The following is a 14,877-nucleotide window of genomic DNA, read 5'->3' as shown; positions in this document are numbered from 1 at the left end:
TTTTCTGAGGGGAGAAAATACACCGAGCCATCAACTAAGCATGCAGGGTGAGCTCACACAAGCCAGTCAAAAGGGGAATCAGAATTAAAATGAACCCAACTTAGCATGTTTGTGTGAATGCAGCCATGTGGTTTGTCACTGACCTGGCTAAATGTGTCGTGTAAACACAGCCATGGTCCTGTCTGGGCATTTTCAAGAGAAAAGTAGCAGACTGCATTAATAATCATAATCATATCTAATTATCTGGATTGTAAGGCACCTCCACATTTTGCTGGGAAATTTCCCATTAGGGATAACTCAGCGGCCCCTAACTCTCCTTCAACTGATCATATTTCAGATATTTTCATTTTGCTTTTCAGCCAAAACCTGGTTCCCATAAAGCAGTTTACAAAAACAGTCCTTCAAAATACTTTGGGTTCTTTATATAGGTCCAACATTTATGATGTAAAAAAATACAGAGAAGGAGCGACGGAGCAATGAAACGAAAGTGATCCAGACAAGTGGTACTGTCAAAAGGCAATGGAATATATCTGCTTTTGCCATGATTTTATTACAAATAGTCACACTAGGGGCTATCAATAATGACCCACCTTCCTGTAGCTGTTACAGCATGGGCTAGTCCATTCATTTTAAAAGTTTGCGATATTCTAACCAGATTATTGGTCCCGTAACCACATATTGGAAAGATAGAAGCCATGGTCTTCAAACCATTAGACCAGTGTTTTTCAACTTTGGCAACTTAAAGATGTGTGGACTTCAACTCCCAGAATTCCCCAGCCAGCATGGGTGGACTTCAACTCCCAGAATTCCCCAGCCAGCCATGCTGGCTGGGGAATTCTGGGAGTTGAAGTCCACACTTCTTCAAGTTGCCACGATTGAAAAACACTACATTACACAGATTCCCTGTTGAATGCAATTTGTTTCTGCTAAATTGTCTATTGCTCATTTTCTTCCAATCCTTGTTCGAGTTTGGACAACAGTCTTCCGGTGCCAAAGATGCTCTTTTGAACTCCAAAACCTATTTTATCCCCACCCTCCCAAGCTGGGGGCAATGCGCCAAATCAACGTGAAGTCAAATCCAGATCAATTGTTTGTCGGCCTACAGCAAAGGATGAGGAGGGCTGACATCGCTGGGTAGGCATCGCTGATTCTCACGGCCGAGAAGAAGGGACTGACAGAGGACACGGGCGAGAAAAAAGCAGGTTCACAGCCGCCAGGTGGAAAAGAGAGTTCTTCCTGTTTGACTTGTCACTCGCGGGTTTGATGTTCTTTGCCACCAGTGCCAAAGACGCTGTGTGGTTCGTGGTTTCCACGTCTCATATGAAGGTGAGATGCATGTCCTCTGGCACGTTGTACTTCAATTTATGCTCCTCAAACAGCTTGCAGAGCTCCTCCAGGTATCTGCTGTGGAGCAAATCGACTTCCTCTTGGCTGGGGTTGTGCTTCTTCTTAACCTGAATGGGTTTTCCCACTGGAGGGGTCAGAGGAAGACAAACAGAAGAAGACATTCAGGGAAAGCAGGATGACCAAGCAGGAGGACGTGGCTTAACCAGGAATCTGCGCACGCCCCTAGCAGTACCGATCGCCAGGCAGAGCTTTGGGTCTGCAGATTTGGTTGGGGCGGGATGCTCAATAAGGGGGAAGAAACTACAGCCTCACGCCCAGTAGATGGCAGGATTGAGCAACCTTGGTGGATCTCCAAAAGCTACGGGGCGGGACTTGGATGGGAGACCAAGCAGAAAATCCTAAGGCTGTAGTTTAGAGTAAGTAGAGGAACGTAGCTCTGGCCTCAAGAAGGAAGGAGGGGAGGCCAAGAGGTGACTCACTCTTGGAAAAGTAGAAAGTGTGAGAAAGAGAATGCCTTGATCTTTTGGCCCTTAAAAAGGGGGCAGTGAAGATTTGGGACAGGCTTTCAAGAGTCTGTTAATCTGTTCCACAAATCCCAGCGGTATCTATTCTTGACCTGGCCTCCCTCGAAGGGCTGAAAGAGGAGGAGGTCAAACATCCCCGATTTCTGTGTTGTTGCTGAGAAGATGGAAGTGATGGGCTATGGAGCTCTTGACTCAAGGGGAATTTTTCTTTTCTGGAAATCTATTTAGGCTAGATAGATGGACCTCCAGAGAAGGGGCCAGCACCTCACTGACCTGGGCTGACCTGGACACGCTAAACAGGGTCATATTGTTTCATATTGAAATGATATGTGGGAAAGACCTTTTGGAGACGGGACAAAGAGAACGGTCAGATAAGAGACAGCACAGCCCACAGCTGGATAATGAGTTGGGCAAGAGTCTCAGAAGAGACCCTCCCTAGTTTCTCAGGCTGTAAAGCGGGAGGGAGGAGAGAATTGTACTTTCAGACTTGCAAGATTCTGTTAAGGTAGCCTTACAATAAAGTAGAATTAGCTTATCTGGTCTACCTGGTAAGGCTGACACATCTTTGGATGAGAGACCACCAGAGAATCCCACGGCTGGAGGCTAGACTGGGAAGTTGAAAAACACCCCGCTTGCATATTATTGCTTAGGAAATGGCATGGATGCAGGTCACCAAGAGTTGCGCTCCATTTTTAAAAAGGCTTATTTTTATCAGTAGACTGAAGAGATGATAAAAATTACACATTTTCTAGCTTTGCACAAAACACTAGATCATAGCTGGGTAAACTGGCTGAGTTGTCTGGTTCACTAGCTCACAAAAAGTGTTCAAGCTTTTACACTTCCAGAAATACAGACGAAGGGCCATCGGTGTTTGATGTCCCTCCCCGCCGAAGAAAGTTCGCAGGAAGAAGGTCCATGCACATTAAAAAAAAAATGCAGGGCTTCAACCGTGATGCTGATTCTGCCAAGCTGGCACCAGACGTCCTTTCTGAAGCCACATAGAATTCATCGCCTGAGAAGCGATGGGAGCATCAAGAACGATGCAGGTGGAACATGCCCAGAAACCCCTCCCCTGCTTTACCTGCCTCTTCTTTCTGAGTGCCACATAACCAACATGGACCTACCCACGGTGTAGATGGGCCGCCGGTAGGGCATAAATCCGAAGGTGTACTGGAAGATCCCTCTGGCGTGGAAGAGAGGCAAGGAGATCCCCATGATCTTCTGCAAATGCTGTTGGGTCCACCTCAGCCAGGACCCTTTGGGGTTTTCGACTTGATCAAACAGCTCATTCTCTCCAAAGGAAAACACGGGGACCAGCGCCGTGCTAGGAGCAGGGAACAGCAGGAAGGAAAACATTGAATCAACAGGGCTGGGGCAGCTGAAGCAGGCTGGGTGGCTACAGATGATGGATCAGGGACTATCATCTGGACCCACGTAGAGTAGCTGATAAGGGGTCCAATTTGTACCCCTTCTTAAGCCCTGTCCCTTGATGCTTTTCAACTTGGAAGGAAGCCTGTGAATGACATTTGGGGGTCTGTCATGGCGGCCCCCACCCCTCTTCACACTTGGACTTCCAGGTGCAGGAGGTCATCTCCAGGGATTAAGCTGATGATGTCTTCATCAGCAGTCCAAGGCATTCCCCTTCTCCTTGGCGTTTTTATAGTTTTGTAGCCAGTAAGATCTTAAGTGCTCATCCAATACCTTGTTCACACAATACCCTTAACCAGGACTGGTGAAGACATGGCTGATTTTGGTAGAACATATATAGAATGACAGACTTTTAAGAGACCTGTACAACCTACTATGTTTGATTAGTGTTCAACCTTGGTTCATGTGTTGGGCAAAGCCATTTTCTGTGGTTAGTTTAGGGCTCAAATGAACCCAGAAATTGGGTTGATTCAGGAACTAGGTTAAGTGTGTTTGAACACAGCTTACACTTGTGTATATTTTGCAACTTTCCTATGCTATTTATTTTTTTATCGTTATTATTTCTGATGCCTTCAAGTCAGTGTTGACTCCTAGGGGCCACCTGGACACGTTCCTGAAGGTTTCTTGGCAAGACTTTTGGACTTGGTTGGCCCTGATCGTCTTCCTGAGCTGAGAGAGAGGGACTGGCCTGAGGTCACCTGGCTGGCTTTGTGCCCAAGGCAGGACTAGAACTCACCTTCTAGCCTGGTGCCTTTAACCACTGCACCAAACTGCTTCTCATGCTATTTATTAATTGCATTTGATTACGTGGGTTTTTTTCGCTTGGTTTATAAAATATTTTAGAAACTTTGTAATCTGCTCAGGGAACCTTAGTTATTGCGTAGATTAGAAGAAGTAATAGTAATAGTAATAATAATAATAATAGAGTAATCTAATCAGACCTGGTACAAAGATAAATCAAGATCTCTTGGTAGGAAGATGGGTAATTTGCAATAGACTGGCAATTATTTCTAAGCTCAGTTGGATCACAAAAGACACAGTGGAAGGGTTAGTCCCTTCAGTTATGCTGTTAACACCCCAGGGTACAGGTAGTCCTCGCTTAATGACCAATAGGGACCGGAAAATTTATTGTTAAGCAGGGTAGTTGTTAAGTGAGTTGCACTGATTTTACAACCTTTTTTGCCGTGGTCATTAAGCGAATCATGCAGTCATTAAATGAATCACGTGGTTCCTCATTGATTTTGCTTGCCAGAAGCCAGCTGGGAAGGTTGCAAATGTCAATCACATGATCCCAGGACACTGCAACCATCATAAGTGCGAGCTGGTTGCCAAGTGTCTGGATCGCGATCACGTGACTGCAGGGGTGCTCCAACTGTTATAAGTGTAAGGATCAGTTATAAGTCCCTTTGTTTGGCACCATTGTAACTTCAAACGGTCACTAAACGAATGGTTGTTAAGTGAGGACTAACTGTATATTAATCCAGAAATGTCATTTACCTATATGTCTCCTGTCATAAAGAGAGCAATTGGACCCATCCCATAAATCTCATTTTGGATCAACCCATATCCACTTGTTCTCCCATTTCTAATCAGGGGACCTTGTTAGTAAAAAAAAAGGAAGAAAGCTGTGATTTTGAGCTAGGGGCACGCATGGCTCTGTAGTCCCCAAGATTAAGACCAGCCGCGCTGGTTTCGTGGCAAGAGGCACCAAGCTAAGGCAGGTTTGGAAGACCTGACCAGCTGGCAGGCTGTTTTGGGCAGGAAATGCTTCCAACAGACTCTCAGAGAGGGCACCACGCTGAAGCAGTTGGACTGGGATAAATGTCGTGGCTAGCAGGCTCGTGCGAGGGCTGCAGCATGCTTTCGAATCTCGCTTCCCCTCTGTCTGTGCCAGGCAGGGAGAGCAAATTGGGACCAGAGACTAAACCCACCCTCCCTTTTGGCGATCAATGCAGCCTGCATTTTGGAAGCCAGCTACGAAAAGGAAGGAATGGGAGGTTAGGCGCAAACGATGAAGAGAGAGAAGCTGATCTCACCCACAGCAACTCAGCCCAGGTGGGGAGACACCTGGGAAGAAGCATTTCAGATGATTCAAAGAGGCTCCACCTTAATGAACCCACAATGAATGAGCCCAGAAAATTCCTCGTGCAGGGTCCAAAGTTCTGTGTTTACCCCAGATGGGCATTAAGGACACTTCCCTGCTTCCTTGATCTTGCCCATCTGCGGGGGGCTTGACCCCAGCCAGGGTGCCTGGACGGTGGAGCAATCCCACTCTAACCAGGAAATAAGGTGACTCTCGCCACATCCCAGCTGTACAGGAAGACCACGTCCCCCACCGGCGGTTCCAACTCACCCATGCTCTATGGCCAGCCGAACGAAGCCTTTCCGAGACTCCAGCAGGAGGGTGAATGCTCCGGGGCGGGCATCTAGGGCCTCTCGGGCCCCTCCCACAGCAATGACCACGACATTCCCACCCCCCTCCTTCCTCAAAAGGTAGCACGCAGATTCCTTGTCGGAGGGGATTAAACCTGGGTGAAGGAAAGCAGGAGAAAGAAGAGGAACGTTAAAGCCCCCAACAGCCTTCTTCTCCATCCAGGTCACCGATAGTTCTGCGGTTGCTTCCTCTGGAGACTACCAAGCTCTCCGCCCCACCTTTCAAAAACACTATTTTAACTTTGCAGATGGGAAGCCAGCGTGGTGCCCAGCAAGGGGTCCGCCTCTGGCATCTTCTTTGCTTTCCAGAACAGTCCTGGAGTCCCAGGAAGTGCACAGACGTCCTCAGGAAGGCAGAACGGGGGGCTCGCTCCAGCCTGGGCTTCGCTGCAGACAAGAGCAGGGCCAGGCCGGCAAAGAGGAGGAATCCCAGAGTCGGCCTGGTGTGAAAGTCGGTTCTGACACAGTTAAAGGGAAACAACCTGATGCTAGATCGGGCTGTTACCCAAACACGGAGCAGACGGGAACTGCATCTCCTGCCCCAGAGGGATTTGCTTCGAGAACTTTACGTAGCGTGGAAGGGGAGAAAGAGGCGGAATAAAACTGAAGAGCGATTGTTCTAACTACCGTTGGCATTTGACCACGGCGGTGGCTGGAATGCTATCATAGGGATTTCTCACCTTTTCTAGAACTATATTTAGACGTTCCTGGATCCTTGTGTGCCTCTTCAACGGGTCCCAAACTAATCTGCTAGGGGAAGCCTGGCAGCCAGAGGACCTTAACCCCCAGCTGCCTGCCAATGATGGAAGTCGTAGTCCAGCCTATCTGAAGGGTGGCAGTTTATGGGAGGCGATGTGATGGATGTTTCAGCGTTATCCTTTAAAGCCTCCCAGAGGTTCACCACTTGTGGTGGTGGGACAGCTCAGCAGTGCTGCTGACCCTGAGAGCGTGGCTGGAGGGGCAGGCGCTTCTGGTAGGTCTCCCTTGATGCCGATGAGGTCAAAAGAGGGTGGGGAAGCTAAAGGCAATCCACAGTGGGGAGGGGAGAGATGCAGCTGTGTTGGTGTGAAGGAACTCCAGAATCAAAGCTAAATGAAGACACTGACAAACCACATCTGTGTTATTGTCAAGGAAGATGTATGGGCATGGCTGAAACATGTAGGCATCTCTGGGTGCCAGGGGACAAGGCTTCCAGGCCCAAAGGCATGGGGAAAGATCATCAGATGCTCATGAGGAGATCTGGAGGTGATGGTGAAGCCAAAATAAGGCACAAGAGTATCTGGTCATTGACAGTGCCTGCATCCTTGTTTGATGGAAACGCAAACATCTGGGACGTGGAAAACAAGAAGCAGCAACCAAGAAAAAACTGAAATTGTCAAAGCAGAAGGAGAGGCTACTAAACTGGATATTTCAGGAATAGGTGAGTGGAATGAAGCACTTCAACCCAGATATTCAGGGTGACATGGCAGTGATACTCTGAAAGAACATTGTTAATACATGCTCAGCTATAGTTGAGTCAATGACAGGCTCATATCTTTGAGAATTAGTGGATATCCAGTGAACATCAAAGTTGTTCAAGCATATGGCCCAATTCCAGATGCTGGAGGAGGCATTACGGAAGAAGAGCTAAATGCAATGTCAAGAAAAGGTTCTCCCTCACTGGAGCTTTTCAGGCTAAGGGTGGACCCCATTTGCCTGGGACAGCATGAGGATTCCTACCCTGGACAGGGGGTTGGACTAGAAGGCCTCCAGGACTCTTCCCACCCCGTGAGACCAGGATTCAGTGAAACGTTGTTCGTGGGGATTGGAATGCAAAAGTTGGAGAAATAAAGGAAGATGGAAATACAGGAAGATGGATTGGGCAAAGGCCCTCATGCAGGAGAGACTTTTCGTGAGTTTTGCAGAGAATTGTTTATTGCCAAAGCTGCTTCTAGCAGCAGAAACACAGACTCTGCACAGGGACATCGCCAGATGCACAGCGTGGGAACCAAATCATCAACATAATAGGGAGCAGAAGATGGAGAAATACAATCCAGTCCCAAGGAGACCTCCATCTTGAAAAGCGATGGCTTGAAAATGTCAAAGATGACCTTTCTGAAATTTCTCTGGCTTTCAGAACAAGCTATTGTGATAGCCAGAGAAAGATGGAAGATGAAAGCATTGAGCAAAAAAGGAAACTCAGTGACTGAACACAGACTTCCAACATCAAACCAGAAAGGACAAGGAAAAGCATCTCCATCAAGAATGTTGACATGTAGAGGAAAATAACAAGAAAGGGAAATAAGAGGTACATTTTAAGCAGATTGGAGGAAGTCAAAGAAAAACGTGGAGTTAATTTAGGAATACTGCTGCCTTAGTTGCAATCTCCTGCTTTTAATTGTAATATTCCTATTTTAATGGCAAAAGCTTCCAGATTTCTTTCAATGGGAAATAGTACAGAAATGCCCTAAATACATAAATACTTGGGCAAATGGGCAGAATTGCAGATGAAGTATCCATTGAACTGTCTAAAGCTTTAGGAGAAGGGACGGTTAAAGTGCTAACAGTTATACGTCAGCAGACACAGAACAAGACAGGTGGCCTAGAGATGAGAAAAGATTGGACTATATCAAAGACGGGTGATGCAAGAGACTGCACAAATGACTGAAGCACTGCACTAATTCTTCACACAAGCAAAGTCTTGCTTAAAAACTTACACAGAAGAAGAGAAGGGAAGGGAAGGGAAGGGAAGGGAAGGGAAGGGAAGGGAAGGGAAGGGAAGAGAAGAGAAGAGAAGAGAAGAGAAGAGAAGAGAAGAGAAGAGAAGAGAAGAGAAGAGAAGAGAAGAGAAGAGAAGAGAAGAGAAGAGAAGAGAAGAGAAGAGAAGTCCATACATCTTAAAGTTGCTGAGGTTGAGAAACACTGGACATTAGACCGTGTAGATCAGGCTAGAATGTAGAATACAGTAAAGCAAACGGATGCATAAGAAAACCTGATGATTTTTCTGAGGAACCTTTGCAGTGAACAATGGCCCCAGCAATGCCCCCAACTTTTTGTTGCTTTCATCAGAGCCACGAAAGCAACATTGCAACACCTGTCCAGAAGAGGAAGGAGGGTGTCCTGCCAGCATAGCACAGCTTCTGTGGGTCTGACACACACACCCCTTGCAGACTCCACTGAATACAACTTTGTTGGACGAAAGTCAAGAAGACCTGGAACTACTCATAATGACAGTTAAGAGGGAAAACAAGACATGCAAGTTAATGTTAAATATTAAGAAGACAAATGTCAACCAGCGTGGTCGGTGAGCGCTCAGTGGACCACCAAAAATGGAAATGGCAGATGCTTTTGGTACCCTCAGCTCAAGAATACACAGATGCTGGAGAAGTAAAGGGAATTTTGTTGGTAGGACAACCAAAATTTTAGACAAGATCATGAATAGGATGGATCACAGAAAAGGATATTTCTGTGGCAACAAAGATCAGTATCATTAATGCAATAACTTCTCAGTGGTGAATGTACAGCTGCCAAAAAATGGACATTAGGAAAGAGGAAGAGAAAAAAGAGAGATGCCTTTGAGCTGTGCACGTGAAAATGGAGTACCATGGGCTTTTAACGAAGTATTTTGGGATGCACTAACTCCGCTGTGATAGCGTGGAAGGATTTAAGCGATTTGAATATTAATAAGAGGGTTAGCATAGAGCTCCTGAGCATAGTCAAAGTTTTAAGTATAGCAGTCATTCATTAGCAAGCTTTTAGCCTACTTTCCCTCTGCATTAGTGGCTAGATTTCAAGAGGAAGTTGGTCAGACTATTAAAACTAGCGGAAATTTGTAGTTTAACACCACAGAGCAGTGTTTCTCAACCTTGGCAGCTTGAAGATGGGTGGACTTCAACTCCCAGAATTCCCCAGCCACCCATGCTGGCTGGGGAATTCTGGGAGTTGAAGTCCACCCATCTTCAAGCTGCCAAGGTTGAGAAACACTGGCACAGACAATCTCTTTTAAACTTTTCATAACTAATCAGGTTATGCTCCTGTAGTTCCTTCTTGGTCAGTTAGAAGTACACCCTGTTTTTTTTCTGTTTCAAGGTCTTGCCCATGGAGCGTTTCAGAACAATCCATGTGTGTTTGACCTGGCTTTGCCAACCCATAATAAGTACTTGGAGACTGAAGTATTCTTGTGTCCCACTTGACCATGCAACGAAACTCATCTCGGGGCCAAGGGAGGAGGGAGAGAAAGCTTGTATGTTGGAAACGGGATGAAAATAAATTCGCATGTTTTCTCCTAACAGATTTTTCTCCAGCAAGAACCATTTGGCGAGAGCAACATTTGTCAGCCTTCCCAAAGGATCTCCAGCTCCCTCTGGATTGGGAGAAGCTTTCAAGAGATCCCCATCTCTACCTCCTTCAGAAGATTCCCAATTCATGAGAGATCCCTTCTGAGTTTGCTTACCTCCACTCATCAGATAATCCCGGAAAAAGGGGGCCCGAAACCACAGATTCAGCATCATCATGTGAGAGGTCAGTCCGGGGAAGAGTTTGGAAAAGCCTGTTGCTTCGGTGCAGAAATTAACAAACGCACCAGCCACCAAGATGCCGTGAGGATGGAAACCAAAGATGTAATTCTTGGCCGGATCCAATTCTGCCGTCTTCACAAGCTGTAAGACCAAAGACATTGAGGATCCTTGTACATTTCTCATCCTCCCTCGGCTCTCTTTTGAAAGAAAGATGGCGAAAGCATGAGTGAGTCAACCAACCGTTGTGTTGGGGCAACCTTGACTCCTTCAGACTTTCTCTGAGTTTGGGGAAATAATCTGTTACCTTCAGAGGCCATCGAGGAGCTGGACAAATAGGTATTTCTCTGCTAAAGTAGTGGGGTAGAGAAACTGAAATTATTCTAACTATCTCCAGAAAGTCTCTGATGGGTGAGCTATTGTTTCATATTAAAAAAAACTAAGAAACACAGTGGGATTCTGTTTTAGCTGAGCCATTAGCTTAACGCTGGGCACGCTGGGAACTTTTGACATAAAGGCATACCTCGTTTTATTTTGCTTCGCAGATATTGTGTTTTTTAACAAGTTGAAGGTTTGTAGCAACCCTGTGTCGAGCATGTCTCTCGGCGCCCTTTTTCCAACAGCATTTGCTCCCTTTGTGTCTCTGGGTCACATTTTGGGAATTCTCGCAATATTTCAAACGTTTTCATTATTATTAATCAGATAACGATTAGCATGTTTAAGCAATAAAGTATTTTTTAATAAAGATATGAACATTGGTTTTTTAGACATAATGCTATTGCACACTTAATAGACTACAACAGTGTTTCTCAACTTTGGCAACTTGAAGACGCGTGGACTTCAACTCCCAGAATTCCCCAGCCAGCTTGAGCTGAGGTCCACACGTCTTCAAGTTGCCAAAGTTGAGAAACACTGGACTAAAGTATAGGGTAAACATAACTTTTATATGTACTGGGGAACCAAAAAAATTGTGTGACTGGCTTTATTGCGATATTCACTTTATTGTGGTGGTCTGGAACCGAACCCGCAATATCTCCAAGGAATGCTTGTACGCTGTAAAACTTCTCTGGAATATGGGTCTCCTGGAGTCTTAAATGCACAATGATTACCAATAGAAGAGAATATATGTAGCTCGGGGTTGAACTGTGGAGTCCTTGGGGCTCTCTGAGCTGGGTGGTTTTCTTGCAGACGTTTCATGACCCGTCTAGGTAACATCTTCGGTTCTAGAAGGGAGTGGGGTTTGAACTCAGCCTGCCTATCCCTCTTAAATTTATCTGGAGCTTTGCCTCTCGATGGATCAGAGGAACAAACAGGAAAAGCAGCTCATTCATAAGCCACTGATGCAGGACACAACTTTCCTTTGCTCTTAGAAAGTTCTGTCTAGAGCAGCAACTCAGGGAAAGATACAGCAGGCAGCCTCCTTTGAGGACAGGCTGTTCTACTGGGCCTCTGGCTTGAACCAGGAGAACATTCCCTTGCTGTATCCTGATGCAGAAGTGAACTCTCCTGCCCTAGGGGAAGGAAACAGGAAGAGCGAGAAGCTACGGCAGATATTTTCAGCTTTCCCCACCTAGCCCAAGCATCTTCACTTCACCCACTACTTGATCATCTTAACTAGAAAGGCATCAGGTAAAGGTGGGATGCCCTGCAGACGAGTCCCACCAAGAAGCGATCTGTGGGCTTGTGTGTGTGAGTGTCCATGCACCCAAGAGAGTTTGCAGGCATAAGAAGACACGAGTACCTGAGAAGATGTCCTGCAGAAACTGGGGCAGAATTATTCCAAGCTGTTCCAGAAGACCTAACACAAAACAAGGGACTTACTGTACAAGGAAAGAGATTTCAATTGGACATCGGGACGATGTTCCTACCAGTGAGAACAGATTGTCTTGGGAGAGGCTTTTCTGGAGGCATTTAAACAAAGGCCATCTTTTGGGGAGTGCTGGAAGAGTAGATTTCTGCCCTAGGCAAAAGGCTGGACTGGAGGACCTCTAAGGTATCTCCCAAACCTTACGTTCTATGAGTCTATGATACTCCAAGGAAGTCAAATTTGGTGGGACATCAGGAAGAACTTCCTAGGTAGGAGTTGTTCAACAATGGAGTTGGGGGTCTTGGGATGGAAGTGGCTTCTCTTCTGGCAGTGTTCAAGGAAGGAGTGGATGGCATCTATCAAGGATGCTGTAATTGTGGATTCCTACACCAGGCAGAGGTTGGACTATCAACCCATCTCCAAGGTCCCTTTCAACTCTTCCATTCCATGATCCTGAGATGACCCTTTGCCTTGTTTCTCAAAGCACACCTGCAATTTTTCTGTGCCACGCTTATTTGAACCAGCACACAGTTAAATAATCTAATGGCTTTCCTCCTCCTGAATTTCTAGGATCCTTCCTCTCACTGGGGTTAATTTATCACCAGGAGCACCAAGCACTTACGAATCCCAGCTGTTTACTAGCCACTTGCAATGTGCTTCTTTCACGGTTCCTTCTGATTAATGAGACTATTATGGAGCTGGCACTTCGACTGTCCTGGTTGGGCACAAGATGTTCCCCTGTTTGTCCTTACAAAGTCATTCCTGCAGAAGTGGGATCATGCGAAAACATATCATGTTTCAAAGCTACTGCGTAGAAGAAAACGTGCCCCGTGTTGGCTTCCTTTTCTTCCCACCCCAGTTCCCCCCTGCATAAAAATATGGTTCCCACTCCAAAGCAAATCAAATTCTGCATTCAAACTGAACGAAGTATCACATTTATTCACGTAGCTGCATCCCTCTTTGGCACCATTTATCCCACTTAAAGAAGCTATCCAGGGTATTTAAAAGTCCTGCCTTTTAATTACTAGAAATTAAGCTTAGATACACACATCCAAACCTCTTTCAGAGTGTCCCCTTTTTAAAAAGAATAAAAGTTCCGGACTTCTTGCCAAATTCTGCACCTTCCTAATACGTAAAGCAAGATCCACTTAGCCCTCCATCCCCAACTTCTTACAAGTTTGAGAGCCGAAGGATTTAGCATGGCATAGAATTTGGTTTTAAGCCATTCATTTTTAAGAGGTAGATTTATGACATGTAGTGGGTGACTTGGCAAAGGACAAGATTTATGGGGGTTAAAGTTTGACTGTGGGCATATCAGTGGAATTGCACAATTACTCTTCTTTGTTTCATTCCCAACGCAAGCCTTGCAAATGGGCATAAAATTGTCCATCCTATTTCAACATTTAATACAAAGGTAATACAAGGGAGCAGGGTCATCAGGCTTTTGAAAGCTGTGTAAAGAAACTAGAAGGAAGCAAAGAAGAATAGCGTATTTATTTTTATTAATAATAATATTACTCATTAAGCTGTGCCAAGAAACTAGAAGGAAGCAAAGAAGAATATTTATACTATTATTCTTATTATTATTTAAACTCTGCCCTTCTGTTTGTACAAACACTCATGCTGTATTAAAATAATACAGTAAAATCTTGACGAACCAAGGGAATTTTAGCAAACCAAGAATAATTTCTCAAAAAGGCTCCAGGCCTCAACCCCAACATGACCCCCTATTTGTCAAATTGCCCCTAACCTGCCAATTTTTACCTCATTTGTTCCCCTGTAAAGGTCGGAATAGGGGCGTTCTTTTTAACGACTCTGGCACTGTATTTTATTATTTTGTTCTATGATGATTTACAGTAATGGTAGATTTTCATGGTGATTCAATATATTTATTTTTGGGATTTTAAGGATTATAAATTGTCCTGGGAAGATGTGGCTTGGAAAGACAAGCTAAGCATTTTAACAAGAACAAAAAAAGAAAGAAAATCTAGTCTGTAAAATTGGTTCCCAAAATTGTAACCAAGTTGCCTTGGCGATGTAGAGATGAAGCTCCAGAGTAGAAAGTGTAACATTTCATCAAATTGTACATTTCACAACCACAACAAAAGACCATTGCAGTGTCAGGGCCATTCTTACATTGAGACAACTGCCCCCAGGGGACAGATATTATGGTTTCTCCACCAAGGATCACTTCCTTTGGTCTCCTAAACAACCATCTGATGTGGTGGAAGACACTCTTCCATTGACATTATTATCCAACCAGCTCGTCTCCTCAGCTTCTGAATGGGGAATCTATTCAGATTTATCTTTTATCTAAAAGCAGAGCCAGTGACCATGGTGGAATGAAGAGCCAGTGAGTAGACCGGCTCTTGGTAATTCCTCTCTGGACAAGGAGAGGACCTGAGATCACCCACAAGTGCTCCAGACAGTTGTTCCTCGTGAAGAGACCACAAGAGAGCAGTCTCCAGCAGGTTTAGGGCTGTGGGAGATGAGGGAATAGCCATCTTGCTCAAACTGTGGTTGATGCCTTCAAAAGGAGACAGGGTTCACATACTTCCTTTTCTAATCACTTTTGGAAATTGCTTGTGAATTGTTTTTCAGCTATTAGGAACCTTTGGATCAAGCACCGGGTGAGTTTCTTTCAATCCTTAGCAAAAGAAGTTTTAAATACAAATGTAAGGACTTAATGTTTTTTTTCTTTTGGAATAAACAGCAAAAGGGTGATTAGAACTTTGATTTTGGAAAGTTACAAATGGATTAAGGATCCAGATTGATTTGAAATAATATTTTGGAACTAATTATAAGAATCTTTCCCATGGGAAAATTCTTTTGTTTTGAATTCTCT

The 14,877-nt window shown here is 45.1% G+C and overlaps 1 protein-coding gene across 2 annotated transcripts in view; it reads right to left on the bottom strand.

The window, feature by feature from the left end:
* Window positions 1-504: 504 nt before the first annotated feature.
* The window catches only part of MOGAT2 (monoacylglycerol O-acyltransferase 2), a 35,597-nt gene continuing 21,224 nt past the window's right edge, over window positions 505-14,877 (bottom strand). For both annotated transcript variants that reach the window (XM_088140455.1, XM_088140454.1), the window contains exons 3-6: window positions 10,165-10,369; window positions 5,653-5,827; window positions 2,996-3,195; window positions 505-1,471 (exon numbers count right to left, since the gene is read on the bottom strand). In XM_088140455.1, coding sequence (XP_087996581.1) covers window positions 1,317-1,471; window positions 2,996-3,195; window positions 5,653-5,827; window positions 10,165-10,369 — 735 coding nt within the window. In that variant the 3' untranslated portion in view covers window positions 505-1,316. The remainder of the gene's footprint in view (window positions 1,472-2,995; window positions 3,196-5,652; window positions 5,828-10,164; window positions 10,370-14,877) is intronic.

This window comes from Python bivittatus, unplaced genomic scaffold, assembly GCF_059951505.1.
Source record: "Python bivittatus isolate LINGU-HERP-01145 unplaced genomic scaffold, Pbiv_v1 ctg000340_np1212, whole genome shotgun sequence".
Classification (NCBI taxonomy): Eukaryota; Metazoa; Chordata; class Lepidosauria; order Squamata; family Pythonidae; genus Python; species Python bivittatus.
This window is presented reverse-complemented; position numbering and strand designations above follow the sequence as displayed.